Source organism: Crocodylus porosus, unplaced genomic scaffold, assembly GCF_001723895.1.
Source record: "Crocodylus porosus isolate Cpor-Errol unplaced genomic scaffold, CroPor_comp1, whole genome shotgun sequence".
NCBI lineage: Eukaryota > Metazoa > Chordata > Crocodylia > Crocodylidae > Crocodylus > Crocodylus porosus.
Genome location: NW_017728948.1, coordinates 66,481,969 through 66,505,230, shown reverse-complemented (window position 1 = coordinate 66,505,230; position 23,262 = coordinate 66,481,969). Strand labels below are relative to the sequence as shown.

The following is a 23,262-nucleotide window of genomic DNA, read 5'->3' as shown; positions in this document are numbered from 1 at the left end:
TTTCCCCGTGGAGGAGTTGGGGAGGTCCTGGCCTGGCAGCATGGAAGAGCCTTCTGGGTCTGGGCTGCAGCAGCAGGCACAAGTGCAGCGGGAGGTGCGGGGAGCCTGTTGCCCTCCTTGGGCCCCACTGCTGTAGGGGCTTGGGCAGACCCACTGTGGGGCTGGGAGTCTTGCTGCTATGGTGGGGGCCTGGCGGGAAATACTATGACCGTGATGGTGGTAGGGGAAGTACCCTGACTGAGGTAACAGTTAAAATGGCACTGTGTGGGGGTGCACCAATAGATTTTGTGGGTCTATACCGATGGCTGGGGTGTGTGCAGCGGCTGAGCAGTGTCTGCCCCAGGCCCTGCCCCACTCCCTCCCTCACTGCGAAGGCTTGATCTGCGCCTCCCCCCCCGACGCGTCTTCCTCCACACCAGACTTGCTGCTCTCCAAGCTGTCGGGCTACGCTCCTGGCCACATGCATGCAAAAAGGCTGATTGCTGATGCTGTGAATTTTCCCTATACACAGTGCTAGAGGTGCACCGATAATGGAGGTTTGCACCCATGTTTCTTTGTGGATAGGACTCTCTATGAGAGCCTCATAGTTAGCTTCCCACTGGCTAGCTTCCAGTGGGACTATCTTGGCTACACAACGACTTTATGGAAATGGGAAACTCCTCCCTAGCTTGCTTCTGCAGCCACATGTCCAAGGGCAAGTCAAACTCGAGGTCATCCGAACCCCAAGCTTCTGAGCTTGGGCCTACAGGTAGGATACCTGCCAAAGGATTTGGAAGCATCTGAAGCCCCAGGTGGGGGTGGAGGATATTTGCCAGTACAGTAGTAGTGCCACATTTGGTTCTTGAATAACTTACAGATTTGGAATTGATTTGTCTGATTTGACTTGGAACATGAAAAAGCATCCTTAAAAAAACCCACAAAAATAAAAAAACATGCAGGGGGGCGTGGCCCCTTTCTTCCTCCCTGTGGTGGCGGGATTGGAGCACAGGAAAGGTCTGCAGCCTCAGCCCCTTCCCATGGGGGTGAAGGGAAGCCATGGCTCTGCAGCTGGGCGGTGACCCTTAGTGGCTCAGCTGTGCCCACTGCCAGCTCCCCAGTGGCCTGGGGCCCTCACTGCAGTGGGTACATGGTGAAGGTATAAGGGACTTTGGCTGGTCTGGGGCTGGGGCCATTCCCACTAGAGGTCACTGAACTAGGTTAACTGTTTAACCGATGTAACTGGAGGAGATTAAACAGATAATTTTTAAGAATTATATTTACATCCCTATTTTATATTGTGAATAACTTTGTAGGGTACAGATTAGAACTAGGGCTGTGCAAAGCTTCAGTCCCTAATTTGATTTGGCTTGATTTAGTTGCCGAAACTTTGAATCCAAATTGAATCAGGGGACCCTTTAATCTTTCCAAATTGATTCGGAACCTTCCAAATTGATTCAGACAGATTCGGTGATTCAGACGTAGATACAGCTTTAAATGTTTTTTCTACATACTTCTAGGTGGCAGGGCTCATGATCTCAGTGGTGCTGGGGCTCATGGAGTGGCCCACAGAAGCACGGGAGATTCTCCAGCGCGCTTAGCAACAGACCTGGAAGTGGACCAGAAGCATTTCCAAGTCCACCAGGGAACATACTGGGGGGCCCCCCTGTGCACCCCAGGCTCAGCGACTCATGCCACCTGTGTCTGGGGGGGCACCTGGGGTCCCCCTGTGGCCGATTTGCTGGTCCACTTCCAAGTTTGCCACTGAGGACATGGAGTGCCCCCCTGCACATCTGTGGGATGCTCCATGCGCCCCAGCGTGACAGTAGTCACATGTCGTGCTGCTACCTCAAGGTATGTAGAAAAAACTTTTAAAGCTGTGTCCATGTCCAAATCACTAATTCTCCAAATCAGCATTGAATCATCAGATTCGGATTCAGCTGAATCAAATTGGGGACAGTGATCCTATCCGAATCAACAGATTGAATCTCTGTCCCTCATTTGGGCCAAATCCAAATTGAATAGGACCTGTTTTGCACACCCCTAATTAGAACTGTTGTTATATACTTCTACCCCTTCAAATGCTAGAGCAGAGGGGACCAACCGTCTGCAGGTATGCTACAAATTAGTTCTGCCACCCCTCCCCAAGTGCCAGTCTTCCCATTCCTGAGCTGCTGCTGTTTTTTGCTTCCTTCCCTGTAACGCTTGTCTGATGTGCTTCTTTGCTTTCTGTTCCCTGCTCTGTCTGCTGCTGTGCTGCCTGTCCCCTCCCACATCTGCCACAAGATATAGAGCTTCTCTATGAAGCTTGTGGCACCTGTGCTACAGGATGGGGTAGCACTAGATCAGTGATTCTCCCCTGGGATTTTGTGAGATCCTTTGAAGGGTGCAGTGGCTTTTCCATGGGCCAGACACCCCATGCCCACCTCAGCCTGCTGTGCTCTGAGCAGCATGCTTTCTTGCAGGTAGGCAGGCAGATGTGAGGCCAGGCTTTTTAGCTGGTGGGAAGGGTCAGAGGGAAAGGTGGTTCCAGTTGCTTTCAAATTGCTGGAAGAGTGGCTGTAACCTTGGGGGCCATATTTCCTTCCTGCTGCCCCCCCCCAGGTATAAACTGGGGGTAGGGAGGGGACAGATGGTGGGAAGAGCAGGGCACAGCAGGGTTTTGCTCCCTGCCAGCTTCACCTGGCACTAGCTTCAGCCTCCAGTGGCCACCATCCAGAGTTTGAATAATACTTTGACTCTGGGGGGGAGGTCTGCAAAAAAAAATGAAACCAGTTCATTGATTAACAAGTCCACCTAAGTGACCGAGCAGTCTGATTGGAAACCACCCCCCGACCACCGCCCGGTTATGATTTTCAAATCTTAAACAGGGGGGCTTTCATCCCTTATGGTGGGGCTCAGCTCCTCTTGAGCTCCTCCTTAATTTGCACCCTGCCACTATCACCCCTTCTGCTTCCAATGGGGACAGCTGCCTCCTTCAGGGCTGTAATGGCCCAACCCAAGCTTCCCAGTCTGCCCCACTGAGCAGCTCCTGCCAGTGCTGAACATTTTACACCTTTCTTTGCCATGCTTTCAAGGTTGCCCTGGCCATTGCTGTCTGCCTTGCCCTCCTTCTTCCCCCAAGGTCCTTTTAAGGGTGTAGCAGGGTACATAAGGTAAGCACTGTAGGAAATGAATTAGTTTTCAAATGGGGTGCCACTAAATTTTGAAAAGTTATGGGTAGAGGCCTTGAGTCTAAAAAGGTTGAGAACCACTAGACTAGATTAAAATAAGCCTTTTTATCTCTGGGTGCCATGATTCTGTTAACAGCATAGTGTCCTTTCAGCTCTGGCTCTTGGTTACAGAAAAATGTAATGTTAGGACAAGAGTGAGGTGATGAGTTGAAATCAGCTTGCTCCGTTGTGACTGGTTGCAGCTGTCTGTCTTCCCTTTTCTCCTCCTGGATCGTAAACCTGTTGAACATAGTGGATAATAGAGTCCTTACTTTAGTTTCCTCTTTAAACCCCTGGACAACACTGATTTGTTTTTTTTATATTATTTGCACTTTCAGGAATGTTTTAAGGGAAGCTGGGCCACTCACAAGCTACTACACAAGAAAGCAAGTAAGTAAACGCTATGTAGTCTTCATGCCCCTGGAGCTGCGTGTGGGATTTCAGCAGGCTGCTGCTGCTAGCTGGGGAAATAGCCCAGAGCTGCCGCCATCGCCAGCTGGCAGCGGTAGCCTGCTGTCATCCTGCATCATCCAGGGGCCTGTGCCTCCCCTGGGAAGAGCTGGGGGAAGCGATCGGAGAGGATGGGTATTGAACCAGGAACTAGGGGAATGTTTCAGGACCTGAATATTCCCCTAGCCACTGGTTCAATTTGCCTGGGAGCTGGGGCAGCTTCACCTGTCAGCCAGAGCCTGGCAACGCTCAGTCCCAGTGGCCCCAGCTCCCAGATGGCATGTGGTGCCCTGCTGAGCTGCACTGTACCCGAGCCATGGGGGAGCTGCCATGTGGGTGCCAGGTGGGGAGGGGCGATTCCCCACTGCCCTGGGCTGCATGGGGGGCACTCTTCAACAAGTGCCCAGAGGCCCCAGTCGCTGCTCCTGCAGTGTGGGACTTTTTTTTTTGGTAAGTGCCGGGAGGCTGGGGCTGGGCAGGGGATGGGGCTGGGCAAGGCAGCCATGGGGGCTTCTCCTATGGCTCCCCACTGCCTGGGGAGAAGCAGACACAGCCAGAGGAGCCATGGGATAACTTGCAGCCGCCCAGCTGTGCCTGCCTCTCTCTAGCCAATCTGAATTGGTGCTGAATCTTCTGAAGCTGATTCGGCCGAATCAATTCAGGACAATGATCTGAATCAAATCACTGTCCTTCGAATCTGAATTGAATACTTCCCTATTCACACAGGCCTACTGTCTACATGTTAGAGAGTGCTTTGATAACTCCATGCAAAGCTGCTATTTTTCTAACTGCATAGAGATAAAGAGCAGCCAGGAATTGTGTGCTGTTTCAGCTCTGTCATTTCCCTTTCTCTGATGCCACAAAATTAAGAGAGTACTGAGAAAATTAAACAAACTTCTTTACTAATTAAAATAGTGCTTAATGGAGTGATTTGTTTTAAAATGGGCTTGTGAGGAATTTGCCCAAAAACTAGAGTTTTGTCTTGATCAGCCATTAAACAGGCAGGTGCTCAGACACCAGTTTTGGAGACTGATGGATCAATTTTGGAGCCTGCCATGACAATCTTTTGGGTGTCTTGTGTCATGCTTCTGAGCTCTGAAAGAAAAAAAAAGAACAAAAATAAATACTTAGTCTTTAGCTGGAGGTCAGGCAATCCTAAGTAAATCTGCTTTTGTGTCCATTGTGCTGTAATATTCCACTTGCTTCTTCTAGTAACTTTTGAGGATTGGCATGGCACTTAATAGGTTAATGAGTAAACTAGTATGGCCTCTGTCTTTGAATGTTGGAAGGAAACTATTATGGGAAGAATATTAAGTCTTTAGCAAAGATGTATTTTTCCCCCAAGAATTAATAAAAACAAACACTAAAAATAATTTCCCCTTGATAAATAGGTTTCATGCATTTTGTGTCATAACCCTACAATTTTTTCATTTCCACAGGGTAGGAACATGTTAAACTGGGCCTAAAAGTTTTTTAATGTAAAAATGAAATAGGGAGAATGCTGTCAATAGTTATATAATCTTTCTGACACTCTTTATAAAAATGAGAAAAAAGCAACAAAAGGGATGCAAATCTAGATTTTTTTGGGAGGTTTATTGGTCAGACCCCAAACTCTTGTTGTTCATTGACTACTTAGAGCAGAAGTGGCTAACCCCACAGCATGTGTACCACAACATGGACAGCATTTGTGTGTGGCACATGACAGTCTAGGAGGGAGCAGGGAACACAGTGCTAGATAGGGAAGGGTATAGAAAGTAGAGTCATGGATCAGGCAGGGAGAAGAAAGAACAAGTGACTAAGCAGGGGAAGGGGATCAACATGGCACTTGGATGGGGCGGGGTTTACTCTGTGGCATGCTTGCCAAAAAAGGTTGACCAACACTGACTTAGGATGCCCCAATTCTTATTTTTTGTTTTGCAGAAGATGAAAAAGCCAAACAAGTTTCTTCTTGGACTGTGGAAGGTGACATTAACACAGATCCTTGGGCTGGATATCGATATACTGGTAAACTTAGACCACATTATCCACTGGTGAGTATAACCAGTGGTGGAAATATTACCTTGTTCCTTTTTAAAAAATGCTTTCAACAACAACAAAATCAGAGCCAAGAAATAACTTGATTGTTGGCAATTTTGTTGTCCTTTCTAAGAAAATGGTTCCATATATGCATGAGATATATATTCATTTTGTTTATTTAGTTCTTCTTTTGTATGACAAAAACAGTGTCCATATCTTTATCTTTGTGCACTTTGGTGTTCTGTCAATTCAGGAGCTCCTAGCCATCAGAGACAAGGAGAGGGTAAGGGACCTGAACCTGTTCAGCCTCCACAAGAGAAGGCTGAGGGGGGATCTAGTGGTCGTTTACAAACTAGTCAGAGGGGACCAGCAGGCACTGGGGGAGTCCCTGTTCCCCAGAGCGCTACCAGGAGTAACTAGAAATAACAGTCACAAGCTGGCAGAGGGTAGATTCAGATTAGATATCGGGAGGCACTACTTCACGGTCAGGGCGGCTAGGGTCTGGAACCAACTTCCAAGCGAAGTGGTGCTGGCTCCTACCCTGGGGGTCTTTAAAAGCAGGCTAGATGAACACCTTGCTGGGGTCGTTTGACCCCAGTACTCTTTCCTGCCATGGCAGGGGGTCGGACTTGATGATCTGCTCGGGTCCTTTCCAACCCTACTAACTATGAAAGTTGGATCCCTGATGATCACATACCTTGGTCTGTGTGATTATTTGGTTAGGTGAAAGAGAAATGCTGAACACTGCAACACAAAAGTCCTATTGCTGGGTGCTTGCTGCCGTAGCTGCCACAAGATTGATGGGCATGGAATTGCAGCGAAGAGTTTTGAGAAATAAGATGTTAAAAAGATGACCTTCACGAATGCATCCTAGTAATTTAGAGGATCCATCAGGAATTAACGGAGTTAGTGCATCTCAAAGAACAGTTTTCTCTGACTTGAAAATTTGGTTTTGTGAAGCTGTCCATTTGGTTTCTCGAGGTTCAACAGTGCAAAAGCAGTACAAAAGATTAGTAATACAGGTCTTTGCAATAGTGTGTTTCTACTAAATTATTTCTGAGGCACAGCAAGGTGGGAGGGCTGCCTTTGTGTGTGAATTATCACAACGTGTGATTAGCTGCATTTTGCAGCCAATGTATTTTCTGTCTTTGATTGTAAAAGAACTTGCAGTAATGAAAAAGAATCTAACTAATTTTGTGATTTGTTTAGACGCCGACGAGGCCTGTGCCAAGTTATATTCAGAGACCTGATTATGCTGATCACCCATTAGGTAATTTGAAGCAAATCCCAGTTTAAAATTTTTCTTTTATTGTTGTAAATGCAAAAACCTGTGGAACATAATGGAGTAATGGGAAAAAAATCTGTATATCAATGTGGGGTTGGGTTTTTTTGGTTTGTTCTTTAAAACAATCCATTGGTGACAGATTCCTTTCAAGAAAAAATGTTACAAATGTTTCCTAGATAGTTTAGAAATGTGTTGCGTTATCCTAGTAAAGTGCATTTTGGGTTCTTTCTCTCAAAGTACAGGTCTAATTCTGTGCCTTATTGTATAAAAGTGCATGGATTGATCCCATAATACTGTTTCTATGGCATTCGGATTTTTGCTGCAAATATACTATAAAATGACTTGTAACCTTCCTTCCTGAAAATGGAGGGGGAAGGGGGTTAAAAATATGGACCTAACAGGCTGGTACCAGATCCAGTTAGATGGAGAAAAGCATTTTTATGCTTAATTGTTTGCTTAATTACTTGCTGTAATTCTCCTTTGTTGTATATTGAGAAACACTGATAAGTTAATGTGAGACAAAAACGTGTTCAGAATTATTTTTAAAATTTTGACACAACTTATGTTGTTTTTGATCAAATATTAAAATAATACAATGTTGATTTTTGTGGTGGTTCTTGTATTTTTAGCTAAAAATATAAAAGTGACCTTCCACAGAGTAATAATATGAGTAATGTGTATACATTTGTCAGCCATATGCAGTGATACCACAGTATCAGTTTTATAATCACAAATTTTTAGGAATATTCTGGCTCCTATAGAAAAAAAATCATTCAGTTTGTCTGTAGTAAGTTCTTAAAACACTGCAAACCTATAACCTTAACTTCAACCTCTGCAAGTTTGCTGTATTTTGCCTGTAGGCAGAAAATCCTGTTTTGTAAAAATCCTGATTCTGGAATTAAATAATAATCTTTGAGCATGATTTTTGAGTAGTTGCACATGAAACAGTAATTACTCATGATTTTGAGTAATTGCACATGCTGGAAATGGAAGGGAGTTCAATATGTAAGGAATTGTGGAATTGTGCACACATGTGTGTCAGTCTGTATTTTCTGTGGAAAAGTGTAAACTATTATGGTTGTAGATATTAAAATTGCCTTGTTTGGAGAGTATGATGTTGTTAGTGTGTCAAAAGAAATGTGTGGTACCTTAAATTAGAAGTGTGCATGTGTTAAAATAAAATCACTAAATACTATGCTTAAATTTTTTTCCTTTTTTTTTTTTTTTCTTTTAGGAATGTCTGAATCAGAACAGGCTCTTAAAGGAACTTCTCAAATAAAAATCCTATCGTCTGAAGATATAGAAGGCATGAGAGTAGTATGTAGGGTAAGGCTTTTTATTTTTATGTAGAGCAGGGGTGCTTTCCTTAAATCTACAGAAAACAAATTATATCACTAGCTTGTGATAATTAATTTTCATGTCTGAACTGTGAAGGGGCAGTTACACTCTGAAAAGTGTTTGCATGTAAATTGGCAGTTTCACTTCTGTTTTTCTCCTATGATCTCAGATCATATCTGCTTATTTTGCAAATAGGAGGATATTCTTTTTAATTATCAGTCCTGCAAAGTCAGATTTTCAGTTTGAAATGCAGTCTAAGATTTGGCTGTATTTTTGTTCTGAAATCGCTAGTAATAATTCTGCAGCTGGAATTCAATTAATAATTCTGTTGCTAATGTGTGAGTAAGAAGAGGAGAAAATTCTGTTCTATAGTTACGTTGTCTCTGTGGTGCTAACAAGACTAAAAGCCAGTAACTCTTTTTTTTCAGTCTCCATAATAAATAGACCTGTTGAATAAGGTCTTTGCAAGTGTGATCACTTTCCTGATCACAACCATGCTTTGAGGTTTAAATTTTATCTTGGCACTATTTAGGGCAGGGGTGGGTAGTTATTTGGACCCCTGGGCCACATAGGGAGTTTTGATCAGTTGTCAAAGGCTGAGTCAGTAACTTTTCCCTCACCAAAACTCCCTATGGGGTTGTGGGTGGGCAGGAGCAGTGTTCAGGAGTGGATTGGGATGGACAGGAGAAGCTGGGATCACATGCCTCTGCCCTCTGGGCTGGGGGGAGCATGTGTGTGCACGTATGCACACATGTGTGAAAGGGGCTGCTGCCTGGGTGCTAGGACCCTGCTATGGGTGACAGGAGAGTAGGGGGCGTGTGCAGTAGAGCTCCCTGGGGAGTGCAGTCCACGGTGCCACTGTGGCACTTGCATAGGGCCGAGCCCCACCTGTTCATGCTGGGGCAGCCCTTGCCGCGCTCCTTCCAGTGCCTGCAGCCTGGCCTGGTGCTGCTCTGTCTCCCACTGCACCCTGCCCAATCTCCAGATCCAGGATCTGGAGCCAGGCCCCTGCATGCCTGTTCAGAGTAGCATGGTGCCATGCAGCAGGAGTGAGGAAGAACTGCTGCTGGAGGTGGGGGGCTCAGAGCAGCACATAGCTGGCTGCAGCTGCTGTGGGAACAGCTCGTTGGAAGCTGCTCCTGCCCCAGTATGTGTGGCTCTGGCTTCAGTTTCCAGGGAAGCAGCCAGGAGCTGAACCCCTGGCACTGTGGCAGGATCCACCTGGCTGAAGCTGCTTGCCTGCCTGGAATGGCATGGTGCAGTATGACTCAGTGCAGCAGGGGCAGGAGTAGCTTTCAGCAGGCTGTTCCCAGTGCAGCTGCAGCCAGCTGGGTGCCATTCTGCACCCCCTGCCTTCAGCAGCAGCTTCTCTTCTCGCTCCTGCTGCACCACACTGCACCACTCCTGGTAGGTACATAGGGGTCTGGCTTCAGATCCTGGAACTGGAGGTGGGGGGGGTGCAGAACTGTACCTAGCTGGGCTGTGGGCACTGGTGGGTGTGTGGTGTGGGCTGCCCTGGTCTGAACGAGTAGAGTTTGGCCCCATGCAGAGCGTTGGGACTCCAGTTCCAGATCTGGTGGCTAGGAGCTGATGCCAGAGACTTGCATGCTGGGGTAGGAGCCACCTGGCTGAAACAGCTCACCTGGTATGGCACAGCACAGCACAGCAGGGGCAAGATCAAAAGCAGGAACTGCTGCTGGAGGTGGGAAGCCCAGAGGAGCACTGGGCTGCAGCTGTACTGGAAACAGCCCTGGCAGAAGCTGCGTGCTGGCTGGGGCCAGCAGATGCTGGAGGGAGGCCAGTGCAGGCTGTCCTTATGCAAGTGGGTAGGGCATGGCCCCATGTGGAGTGCCATATTTTGCCCACCCCTGGTTTTTTTGGCTTTAACATACCCGAGTGAGCTAGGACTATGCTTAATTTCCAAAATTCCAAAGACTTAGAGTAGCTCTCCTCTTCAATGCAACTTCCTAGCAAACTGGTTGTTTGTTCAGAAAACTGACTTTTCATCCCCAAGATATTACTCAGTATTTTACTTGCTCAAGTTGTATACAGTTTTGAATAAGTACTGCTTTCTTCATTTGCAGCTTGCCAGAGAAGTGTTGGATGTTGCTGCTATGATGGTGAAACCAGGTGTAACTACTGAAGAAATAGACCATGCTGTCCATCTAGTAAAGTTACTTTATTACATTTTTGGATTGGTGCATGCAATCTTTTCCCTTTTATCTAATATGACTTTGGTATATAATTGCTACAATGCCCACTCTCATCTTCTACATTTCCAACCTGTCTTTGTTTTCCAGTGAATAAACTGCCTTCCCTCTCTGCTTTTAAAGCTGATACAGATGTTACCACAGTTGCAAAGCACAGGTGCTGCATTAATAAGGGCGGGGGGAAGCAAAAACAAAACTCCACGTCAGGAGCTCCTGTGGGGTGGTGGGGAATCTCATTCCATTTCATATTTCTTACTTCATTTTTTCCAGTTTCTGACTATCTCTCTTAAGTTTCTCATTCTGATTTGTCCACCAGTAACACACGTTTCTCTTCATTTCTTTGTGACCTTAGTATTGCTATATAAAGGCCTATATGTAGTTCATATTTCTGTGCCATTTGCAAGCCTCATAGTTAGAGTTTTCAGAAGCTAATATGAGTTCAGGAAGTCTGCAGGGAAGAAACCTTTAGTTCAATGGGATCCAGAATCAGACTGTAGAGCCTGAAGGAACACAGAAGGAGCCCTTTTTGAGTCCTTGGATCTAGGCCACACTGACTAGCATTGTCCCGTGAGAGCCAGTTGCCAGGCACAATCTAGGCAAATGAAAGCTCTATTTCAGGAAAGAACTTGAAGTTGAAACAGATGCTTAAGTGCTTTTGTTTTAAAAAAACCAAACAAAACTTTTTTTTGCACAAGGCCCACTTAAAAAAAAAAAGTTTTATAGCATCAAAGGCTAGCCAAAACATTTCAGTTTAAAAAGCCCCCTTTGAAACTAGTTATTAAAAAAAAATACATATTTCCTATGCAGTTTTTAAAAATCTGTACAGTAGCATTGACAATTGGAAGTGAAAGTGAATAGAAACAAATATGACTAGCTTCATTTATTTTCATTGTCAACTCAGAGAGGAAATGCAAAAGACAGAGTGAGCAAGCATGACTTAGGGTTAAAAATGTGGCAGAAAAGGTTTTAAGACTCTTGTGCTGTCACCCCTTTTTATAATGATTTTGCTAATCTAAAGTGTAATATGTGTGTGTTTTTTAAATCTGTTTTAGGCCTGCATTGCAAGGAATTGCTATCCTTCCCCTCTGAATTATTATAATTTCCCTAAGTCATGCTGTACGTCTGTGAATGAAGTGATCTGCCATGGAATTCCTGACAGACGGCCTTTGCAAGAGGGTGATATTGTTAATGGTAGGCAATGTGAAAGACAGACATATTTCAACAACTCTGTTTGTATCTCATCTTTACAGCTAAAACACTCAGCAGAGCGAGGTTTTGATTTTGGTTAAAAGTAATTTCTTCACACAGTCTTTTGTTTTTAGTCAGGCATTTAACATTTTTTGTTTACTGAATCTACAAATTCAGTTTCATGGCATTGGTTAGTATCTAAAACCATTACAATCTGGCAGTTTGTCCATCGTAGTATGTTATTTGCCTTGTGGTGTGGTGGTTAATAAGCCCAGTCATCGCTCAGGACTCCATTGCACAGGCAGTGTACAAATACAAGGTGAAAAGACAACTGTTTTAATGTTAGCAGAGTTATTTAATCCTCTGACTTGTTTTGTGTGCATTTTCAATAAGATGGGTTTTTTGATCATTAAGTTGTTAGATATTATATCAGATATTTCTGGTGCTTGTGTAGCACCATTTTTGTGCAGGCATTTCATAGGCGTATAGACTACCAAGTCCTTCTCAAAGACCTTGCAGATTTAATGCAACCCTTTTTTTCTGGCAGTGTTTGAGGGTCCACAAGCATTTTGGCTGGACAGAGGTAGCTTTACTTTAAAATTTTTTTTAATTAGCTCTGGGCATTTCCTCTTGGTTATGACAATGAAAGTAAATGTTTTTGTTCATGTGCTTTTTCGTTTTTTTTTGGTTCTCACAAGGGACTAGTGTGCTTTACTTTAAGTGCCTGGACTGTTTTCTGGGCTGAGCCTTAGTTTGTTTCATTTTGCTTGTAAAATAATGGTAGAACATTTGGGGTTGTAAGGTATAACATAGGAACTTAATAATATTTCATGGGTATTTCTTCTGGGGTGCAGGATACATGGTCTTTGGGGGCCTCATGACCTACCCTGGCAATCCTAATGGCCCACCTTAATTTTCTTAAACTATTGTGTTAAATGAAAAGGAGTTGAGAGGAGATCAGCAAATGTTGTGTTCTCACTGTAAGACTGTTTGCTAATCTGCACATGCACCTGCATATGTGATCCAGTTTGACTTGCAAATATGCTGAGGGCTTACATTTAATCAAGGTAGATCCCACTAGGGGCAGTCCTCCTTTGGAAAATGTACCTTGCAGGTGGTGGCTGTCAATAAATGTTGAGCTCTGCATCTCTTCCCAGTTGAATGCTATCATGATGACAGGGTGCCAGAAGAAGTGATGAGGGGGTTGGGAAACCTGAGTTTAACCAAAAAAGAGCCAGGAGGTGAGAAAACAGTGATAGTTTTGTGACATTTTTGATATTCTTTGCAGTGGATATTACTGTATATCGCAATGGTTATCATGGGGATCTAAACGAGACTTTTTATGTTGGGGAAGTTGAAGAAGGTGGAAGAAGACTAGTTCAGACAACTTACGAGTGCCTAATGCAAGCCATTGATGCAGGTGAGCACTACTTCTGAATCCTGGAGTTTCATGCTATATTAGTTTTCGTATTAGAACATTTAGGTTTGAACTAATACTGCTGACTACAGTTCTGGATCAACTGTAATTCCATGGATGTTGCTAGTAAAATACACCCCTGTGGAATGAAGAGTCATTCTTTCATATTCTTTATTTTAGTTTCATGGTTGTTGCAGCATTTATTTCAAATGAGTATTGAAAGGGAAAAAATGATGATAATTGATTCTGAGCAGATTCCTGATCCACACGTAACATTTGTTGGTTGTGGAGTTGCTCACAATCTAGAATGCGTACGTGCGCTTACACGGTTTGGGGAAACCAGGTGGGATATCCATTCTAATTTTTAAAGTATTGTTAAATCAGATGCTAATATGAAGCATTACTTGAAACATTTGAAATTAAAAAAAAAATCTTTAATCAGGGCTGTTCATATGGTATCTTCAAGGGGTTAATTTTGCAGCCCCCAGACTCTCACCTGGCTACTGCTCTCCCCATTGCTCTGGTTGCAGCAGCAGCCAGCCTCTCCAGGCTCCCCCTCCAACTTTCACTCCCTGCTTCTGTCTCTGGGGAGTGAGGTTGAGAACTGTAGCACAGGCTGTGGTGTTGTGGAAGGCTATGGCCTGGAGAGTCTGCAGCCCATCAGCTGAGGGTGGGTATGGGCAGCGCAGCCACTTAGAACAGGGGCTGTCCAACTTCTAAATTATTAGCTCTCTGAATTCTCCAATTGTTATTCTGGTCCTGTAAATGAATAATGAACAAGTGTCTGCCCAGCCGAAGCATGGTGCTGCTGTATAATACACCTGTGCTACATTCTTTCTGTCCTATAGATATATATCTATCTCTGTTAGCTTCAGACTTGTTAGGTAGGTAATGATGGCAACAAAGATGTGAAAGTGCAAGGTTTATCATAGCCTGGCAATCAGAATTTGTGTCTAGGGTCCTGGGGGAGGGCCTATGCTGTAGTTGCTAGTCAGTGTGCCCATATCTTCCCTACTTTGTAACCCCTGCTAGATGCCTTAAAGCTATGTCTGTTCATGCTTCCATTGCACCTGCACCTTTCCATATGAGTATACCGTGTATAAGATCCTAGATGGCTTTTATAAGCAGATGTTTAGCTGGATAGTGTTAATTAAACCTTATTCCTGGAGAAATATATTGTCAGTCTTTATTTTAAAACAAGCAAACAAAAAAACCTTTGAAAACATTCATATTTGCCATGGCATTTTGCTATACAGTTCTTGGTATAGTGAAACTTTATCCAGTGAATTGACTGGAAAGAGTCCTGTTCAGTTCACTGGGATATGGATCAGGACCCCTATGAATTGAAGTACTATATGTACCTGATTCCAAGATGAGGGTTGCTCCAACACGTAACATTGGGAGGGAAGCCCCTTGTCTTGGAATTGAGTACGAGGAAGCAGTGGAACAGGCTCTGGCCCTGGGTTGGGGCAAGAGCTGCAGCTGCTTCTTGCCCCCCAACCTCGACCACCTCTATACCCCCTGTCTCTCCCCCTCACAGCCTCAGTTCCCTGCCCCCCTCAGTCCTGTCAGGCTCCATCTCTGCTGCAGCTTGGAGCATGAAGCATGGCCCCATCCTGACCCTGGAGCAGCAGTGCTGGCTCCATGCCGTTGCTTTGGGGCTGGGCTGGGGCTGTGCTGTATGCCTCAGGCTTCAGTGGGGATGGTGCCAAAACAACGTAAGCAACAGTAGGGGGCAGGCAAAAGGAGATGGTAAGTGGGGGGGAGGGGCGGGGTTCTGTAGGGGGTAAGCTTCCTGCCGTCCCTATCACCTGTGCCTTCACACTGCCTGTCTCCAACTGCTTCTCCTGGTATTGCCTTCCTTGCTGCAGTGTGCAGTGGTGGTGGGGACAAATTTGAAATGCTTAATAATTAGGTTCTGTACATGGAAAATTATAACAAATCTATAAATGTTCCATGTATAGAATCTAATTGGAGGGTTTGTCTTAAATTCAGGGTTCTCTTGGATTTGGGTAAGTAAGGTATTATATACTGAATATGCAAATTTTTAAGTATTTGAATAGTTAGAGCTAAATGAATACTTTTTTAGTTGCCTAAATTCAGTTATTAAGTTATAGCTATCTGGGTGAAATATGGTCCATGGGATTGGCAGGCTGGATGCTGCCTGCCAATTGATTTTTATCTGACCCATGGGCTGGTAGTGCAGGTGGCGGCGGCACATGGCAGGCCCTGCATGAGACATGCTTGGGCCCCTGCCTCTGCTGGTGTGCAGTGTGGGCGGCAGCTCCAGCCTCTGCTGGCACCACAGGGGACTCTGGGCAGAAGCAGCCCTGCCTGTCCTGCGCTGTGCATCAGCCTGGGAGATGGAGTCTGGCCAGCCCAGGGCCAGCAGGGCTGGACCCCATCTCCTAGGTGTCACAGGGGACTGGCAGCAGAGGCTGGAGCTGCTGCCTGCACCACCTGCCCTCAGAGGCAGGACCCCAAGCATGGCTTGTCCAGTGCCTGCTGTGTACTGCTGGGTGTGTGGGGCTGCTTCTACGCGGTATCCCCTGTGGTGTCTGGGAAATAAAGTCTGGCCCTGCAGGCCTTGGGGAAGCTGCGCTTGGTCTCCAGCCTCTGCTGTCAGGTGGCACCTGGCTCCGGTTGCTGGGTAGGCAGGTGAGCTGTTTCCAACACCTGTGCAGCTCATCCATCCCCTACCCACAGGGGTAGGGGGATGGAGCCCATCCGTGGGTCTCTGCACTGTCCTGTCCTGCCCCGCCATCAGGGCTCTTTGGAGCTGTGGGGTAGCAGAGGAGGGTGCACGCACGTGCCAGGAGCTCTGATAGGGCAGGACAGTGCAGAGGCCCGTAGCCAGGCTCCATCCCCTGCTCCCCCAGTTGCGGACACAGCCAGCAGGTGTTGGCCCACCCAGAGCTAACAGGCCAGAGTTGGGGAGCACATGCATGTGTGCGTATGCAGCCCTCAACAGTTCACTTAACTCAGTAAGTGGCCTTCCAGCCTAAATAATTGCCCACCCCTGCTATTAGACTAAGATGAGTATATAAGAGATAAGAAGCCACATGGATATAAACTGCCATACTTTTTACATAACTATGAAGTAGTTTTTTACGTGCTATAAAGTAGTGTTGTGGGCAATGATTATATATTCCCTCCCCTCTCTTATTAATATTTTGATTGTAATACTAGTTTTATAGTCTTTGTGTGGGATGAGTATAGAATAAGGATTTCTGTTTCCATTAAAAGTCTCATCTCTTCTCATGTACTTTCATTTTTTAGGAAATCTGAGATCTGTCATCAAACTGACTTTTCATGTTCTATCTTTGTTTCATAAACTGTAAAGATAATGGGTGCATTTTAATGAGGTTGTAATTCTGAATGTAACTTTTTAAAATTGGTAGTAGTAACAGTTTTGCTTAGGTTTTACAGGAGTCTGAATATTTCCTGGATACCTATAGAAGCGGGTCAGTTGTTGTAAATTGTACTTTACACCAGCTGTATTATTTACACTGCTTGAGATTCTGGCTCCATAGCCTCTGTAGCACAGTAGGCCTGAAGGGCTGGAATCTGTTTCATTTAAATTAGGAACCACAAGTGTGGGAGTAATGCCAATGGGAACTTTTTTGGAGTGAAGAGGGAGGTCTTAAAAAGAGGACAAGGGAACTGATATCTGAGGATTGCTTGCTTCCTGTGACTGCTGAAGGGACTTGATCTTCCCAACTTGGCTGTCAGGAACTAGCACTGAAAAACAGTTTGGCTTTTCCTGTGGCTCCTCCCCTCCCTGCTTTATATGCAGTCTTTCATTAGAACAGTGTCCCAATAATGAGCTAAATTGACTGTGGGCGTAAATGGATGTTGTTGCATTAGCTTCACTATGCCTACTTAACTAATAGAAAATGTACCCAGTGTCTTGTTTCACATCAGCTCCCAACTGTTAAACCTTGTTTACCTTTCTAAAATGGCACTGCTTTGCCAAACTGTTCATCTCCTGTAGAGAGATGGCATATATTGGAGGAGCCAGTGGGCATACGTGCTCTCAGAAGAGCATCTAGATTTTACTTATGTAAGCCCACAATTTTTGTCATGGAGTTTTAGTTCTTGATATATGATGTATCATATCTCTTAAGGCTGCTGCTGTTTTCATTTTTAAATGCTGAGAATAATTACTCTGAAGCATTTTTGTTTGCTTGGCCTCAGATGACTTGCTAAAGAGATGGAGTTAAGTTAAAAATTATTCTCTGCATATAAATGCTTGCTTCATAGTATAACAGCTTGCATACAGACCCACATTTAATCTTTTTCATCTGCTTTGTGTGTCATCCATTTCTCCTGCTTGTTTCCATGAGAGAGAGCCACACAACGGAGAGGGAGGCATTTTTAAAATGTGATTTGCAAACCCACAAAATATCTGTGGTAATTTAAGGGTGGGCATAGTGCCCAAGCCACTTTTAACTTGAATTTTTTTTTAATTGACTATTTTTCAAATTCCACATCCTTTTAAGTCATGAGCTTTGATTAGGCACGAGTAGAAGAATCGTGTTTTTGGGAAGGGGTCTGTGTTTCTGATCCCCCACTCCCCTTCCTTCTCCTCTGGCTGATCAATAAACGATAAGACACACCCTCTTTTTGTCTGTTCGCTCTCCCACCTTCTTAGATGCCTGAGCTCGCTTGCATATGTCAGCTCCTGTTGAATAAAATTAAATGACAACATGGTGGTAGAGGCTGCTTATGGAAAAAAAAAATAGACAACTTAGCAATGGCTGATGGTTAGCCTTCAGTGCAGCTGGTGACTTCTTCCTTTACTAAGTGGAGGGTAGGAATACATTGAAGGAAGCCTGTTTTTTAAAAACATTTGTCTCATCTTGCAGTGAAGCCTGGTGTTCGGTACAGAGAACTGGGAAACATCATTCAGAAACATGCCCAAGCCAATGGGTTTTCAGTCGTTCGGAGCTACTGCGGGCATGGCATCCATAAGCTTTTCCATACTGCCCCCAATGTGCCACATTATGCCAGTGAGTATTTGCCCAAGTGCCTGCTATCAGTTACAACAAGCCCAGTCATGAGTGAGCATGATTTACTTTTGTTTATCTTGTACTGAAATCACATATATTGCTTTACAGCCCTTCAGGATTTTTGTGCTGGTAGAATAATTTTTTGTTTTTTTGTTTATTTTTGGAGCTTGTCTTTTAAAATGCTTTATGAAAGAGCTGAGCCAATGTGCTTCTAGCTTCGAGAATGAACCCTAATTATGCTGGATGAGTGTTATGCTGGATGAGTGCTAGATTACTGCATGACAGTTCCCAGTGACTGATATTTACAGGTTTTTTTTCTCTTGGATATTTGGTATTGATAACAATGGTTATACTGAATTCCTTAATAGAGGTTGAGCTGAACATCCCGGTCAGAAATAAATAAGAATTACTTCAGGCAATATACCACTTGCTACTTGATGAAGAGCTGTGTGAACATTAAGTTTAGGCAGCTGCTACAGCTGTATTTGTTCTGGATCCCAGTGTGCTGCTTTTTTTCTCATTTAAACTATTGTGAGATCTCAGCAGTCCCTGGATTTTGGAAGATAAGGTAGTGATGCAAGAATTCAGTGAAAAGGAAGGATGTCTGGGTGTGGCACAGCTTGGCTTGGTTTTGAAAAAAACAAGTGCTAGCCAGTGGCCTTAGGATCATAAAAAAGATAAGAGGAAGAGTCAAAGTAAGACGGAGGAGAAGCTGAAAGATCAGTAAGTAATTGAGGGAGGTATGCAAAGGTCACCAAACATCTACTTTTCCAGTTATAAGCAGCTCTAGCTCACTCCAGGCTTTAAGCTCCTCAGATGTGACCTTTTCTTATCTAGAGCTGCCAAAAGCCTTCAACTCCCCAACTCTTGGCAAGTTTTCTTAAATACACAATGGTTGAGGCCTTGGATTTCAGCATAACAAGCATTGGTTATTGCTCTGGTCATTCCTGAGGGTGACCACTTACCATTTAAAAAAAAAAAAAAAAAAAAAGATGTTTAGGGGTTTTTTCCTCTGTAAAACTGAAAGTACACAGCCTCTGCAATAGAGGGGGTATATTATGCTACCTAAAAGGCAAATACAGAAAATAAATAATTGCATCCTTCCTTGGTATTGGGGACCATGAGCTGCTTTTTTTGAGTGAGGCAATAAGCAAGCTCCATTTGAAGGAAGGAAGTGTTTATTTTCTTTTAATCTTAGCCCAGTGACAGAAACAAAAAGAAAGGCCTGGGAGATTTTTAAAGAAAAATTTTAAGGAAGAAAGAGTGAAGTGAACAGCTATTTTCTGCCTAAACTAACCGGGATTTTTTTAAAGGCAAAAAAGCCTACTTTTCTCTCTAAGTCTGCAGATTTTCTTCTGAATGAGATAAGAGGAAAACTGGGACATGACACAGACACACACATCCACTACTAGAATTTAGCATTCAGTACATTTAGTTTTAGAGGATGTTATCTAAATCCCAAGATTTCTCTGAAAATTTCTACTGTTCTTTTTCAGCTGATTAAAATGTAATGCAAAAATAATTGGTAGGAGAATGTTTACTGTGGAAAGTAAGGGGTTACAAAGGAACTGTTTGTCTCTTTCATAAATTGAGGTTGAACTGCAGGATTATCTAAATCCAATACCACATGGCTACTTGCTTGGAGAAGGGAGTATGACCAATGATGGAAACAAATCAAAAGGCCTTTAAGCCTTATTTGAATACCCTTTTTTTTTTTAAAGTATCACTCCACACGAGCTGTTACGTGTGCTTTCCACCATTACATGAAAGGAACGAGATCTGTGTTCCAGGGCAGACAGCAGGTAATTGCCAGCAAAAATTATATTTGAGCAGGAGAGAAGATGAGGAAAATGGCATGTTATGCTGTTAAGGAAAGCATAATTTTGAATAAAGTGGGTTAATTGAAGGGGCGTCTTATTCAACATGTTCTGACTTTGCAATCTGTCCCTCACTGGGATTCGTTCTTACCCCAAGATAAGCTTTCCCTTTATAACTTGCATGTTAATTTCTTTTCAGAAAATAAGGCAGTTGGAGTAATGAAGCCTGGTCATGTGTTTACAATTGAACCAATGATCTGTGAAGGTAAGTGCTAAGCAGAGACAGTGACAGGGAGGGTCTGGGTTTTAAAAATGTGTCACTTCTTGTGACAGAACTATGTGGACCATGGGCCAGATCTGACTTCTGAGGCTCTTTCCTCCAATCTGTAGTTCCCTGTGTACTAAGGGATCTTACTAACAGCTTCCTAGTAGTGGCAGCTCTGAAGGCAGGGCTGAATTAACCCTTTAGTGGGCTCTGGGCAAACAAGCTCATGGGCTGTCAAGACCCCCTTCCCCACTCTGGCACTACCACCTGTGGGGAGCAGGGCTCAGAGCAGTGTTGCCAAGTTTCACGGGGGCGGGGGGAGGAAAAAAAGCAACACTGCCTTTAAAAACAAGTCCAGAACATTTCAGAGAGGGGAATGGGGGTGGGAGGTGTGTATGATGGGGTGTGGCTGTGTGGGGGGGGGGTAGTAGGGCATGTTGGGGTGTATATGTGGAGACTCCACCCCCCTCACACTCTTCCCCATTGCACACAGCCCCCACCGCCAATGGTGGCTGCCCTTGGGGCCTGCACAGGCACCAGCCCCTCACAACACGTGGCTCTGGCCAGCACTGCACAGTGGTGGCGAAGAGTGCAGCCGTGCTGCCCGCCTCCCTTGCACTGGGCTTTGCGCAGCCCATGTGCAGCTCTGCACTACTGGGGGAAGCGGTGTGGACTGGAGCCAGCTGCCTTTCCCTGGATGCCCCCTGCTTCCTGGGACTCGCATGGCAGGGGGTGGGGAAGGCAGCCAGCTTCTGGCTTTCCCTGGTAGTGTGGAGATGCACGTGTACTACAGGGAGCTCAGTGTGAGAGGGGCAGCTGGCAGGCTATGCTCCTTTCTCGCTCCCACCATACAGCTATGGCTGGAGCTGCACCCAGGCCTACGTGGGCCATGAGTGCCCAAGGCTGGATGCTGCTGCTGGCTGTTGGGGCTGTGCCATGTGGGGGTGTGTGTGGAGGGGTCCCCACATCCACACCCTGCTCACCTGAGCTCCATGCTCCTGCTGGCCCCCTGGGCATGGGCTCCATACTCCTGCCCAGTGGGAACCTCTCCCACCTGCCCTTTCCCTACCTGGTGCCTGGAGGAAGCTGGAGGCTGGAGAAGGCATGCAGGTCCCTGGGGCAGCAGCAGCAGCCCCACCTGGAAATGGTGTAGTGATAGTCCTTAGCGTACTTCTGTATGATTTTTAATTTTTTTTCTAATAAATATAAGAACAGACCAGACAAAAATAGAACATCCATAAATAGTCTTCAATTTTTGTGGTGATTTTTTTTTTTAGGTGGGTGGCAAGATGAAACGTGGCCTGATGGCTGGACCGCGGTAACAAGAGATGGAAAAAGATCTGCCCAGTTTGAGCACACGCTTCTGGTCACAGATACTGGCTGTGACATCTTAACTCGGCGGTTGGATAGCACTCGTCCTCACTTCATGTCCCAGTGTTAGTTTAGACTGAGCTGGAGGATCTTTTTATTTCTGTACTATGCATTTTACTGAGCGTACTGGATAGAGGGGGATTTTATCACTTGTTTTGTTCTCATTGACTGTAGATAAGAGCAGAATACAGCATTTGGTGTATATTTTGAAGAACTTGACCCAGTGTCAATAAGCAGAAAAGAATTTTAATTTTTTTCCGCTTCCCTTCTACCCAAGACACTCATACTGTATTTTGTTTGTTTTTCTTCAGTTGCCTCTTTAGCACCTTTCTTCTAATCAGGCCTGCAATTGCTTCTATCACTCTCATGATACTAGCTGGAAAATGCAGGTTTCTTTCACACTGGGGACTTGATGTTTTGGGTATCCAGGTTTCTCCATTTCTTCAGTGTGCCCTGCCTTCATTAGTGTGTGCGCGGCACCTGGGATTTTAAAGATTTCTATTCCAAAGACCTGCTTAGCTACTTCTGCAAACACTGTTCTCACAGGCTGGGCCTTGTTTTGTTTATGACCTGAGATATACTCAAGAAAATGCAAATTGCCAAGAGTAGTTTACATTTTAGCTCTGTCCCATCTCTATGTTGTTACCTCTGCTGTGATTGTGACTATAGATGATGCCATGTGCTTTTGGTGGGATTTACTTCCTCTTGCTGGAAATTGTTAATGATGGTTCCATGCTGGGAGATCACTAAAATACTGTTTTGTATTTGTTTCCCCAAAAGAGTTGACCCTCTGAGGAGCAGTGGTTAGCAGAGTATGGTACTCTGGAAGTTCACTGTGAAACTGCTGTTTCAGACCCAAGTTGGGAAAGGAATGAAACAAATAACCAAACAAAAACATGATTTGCAGGCTCCAGTGTATTTTAACTGATGCATGTTTCCTAAACAGATCTAGGGTAGCTATGGGATGGGAATTGCAAGGTGCAGGACATTACAGCAAGACAAATGAAAACTGTCTAAAATTAATGCTTAAATGTTTGAGTAAATAGGAAACATCTTCTATACTGCTGCTGTGTTAGGGTATTTTTTTAATTAAAATTTTTTTTTAAGTGAATTTCATGTTGTTTGAAAACGTGTGGGTAGGCAGCCTTGGAAACTCAATGCCTATGCAACTGGGTATAGAGTGGCCAGCTCTATGGCATCCCATTCTTCTAATTCGCTGTGATCCTGACCTGTAAGATATCACTTCAAGGACCGTGGGGTTGAGTTAGCCTCAAGCCCGTGGTCCTCTCAGTCTTTGTTGTCTGTTGAGATTTTTCTTTTCTGAATCAGTAATGAAAATGATTTCACTTACAGTTTTCCTTATACCACTGTAATGCAAAAAAAAAAAAAAATTAAACCAATGAAGACGAATCAAATCATAAAATCATGGGCATAAAATGCACATTTTGCTAGGTGTCTTGTGATTTCTTGTCCCATAGGGCTTGATCTTACAAGCTACTGAGTGCTCTGAACTCTTATTGGCACTGGTAGAATGTGAGGGCTTGTGCTGTATAGACATGGACCCATCTTGGGCATGACTAAACACCAAACTTACCAGGAAATGTCTTCAATTCCTGGAGTGCCTCGGACCTTTTTTTTGCTGTAAAATACCATTGTGATAACATTTTCATTACATTTATAATTTTTAATGATACAGTAAAAATGA

The 23,262-nt window shown here is 44.5% G+C and overlaps 1 protein-coding gene across 1 annotated transcript; it reads left to right on the top strand.

Moving 5' to 3' along the window:
- Positions 1-1,809: 1,809 nt before the first annotated feature.
- Positions 1,810-22,968, top strand: METAP1 (methionyl aminopeptidase 1). The gene is made up of 11 exons (XM_019552629.1): positions 1,810-1,830; positions 3,452-3,578; positions 5,559-5,668; positions 6,864-6,924; positions 8,174-8,265; positions 10,362-10,445; positions 11,540-11,678; positions 12,964-13,095; positions 17,961-18,104; positions 20,121-20,186; positions 21,464-22,968. The coding sequence occupies exons 1-11, from the start codon at positions 1,810-1,812 to the stop codon at positions 21,625-21,627; spliced, it is 1,140 nt and encodes a 379-aa protein (XP_019408174.1). The 3' UTR covers positions 21,628-22,968.
- The last annotated feature ends 294 nt before the right edge of the window (positions 22,969-23,262 follow it).

What these genes read in the sequence shown, in the direction of transcription:
- METAP1 (XM_019552629.1), top strand. Translation starts at nt 1,810, where the DNA reads ATGTCGTGCTGCTACCTCAAG. An exon ending in GCATGAGAGTAGTATGTAGG is followed by an intron (nt 8,266 to 10,361) that starts GTAAGGCTTTTT and finishes CTTCATTTGCAG; the next exon opens with CTTGCCAGAGAAGTGTTGGA. An exon ending in AGAGGGTGATATTGTTAATG is followed by an intron (nt 11,679 to 12,963) that starts GTAGGCAATGTG and finishes TATTCTTTGCAG; the next exon opens with TGGATATTACTGTATATCGC.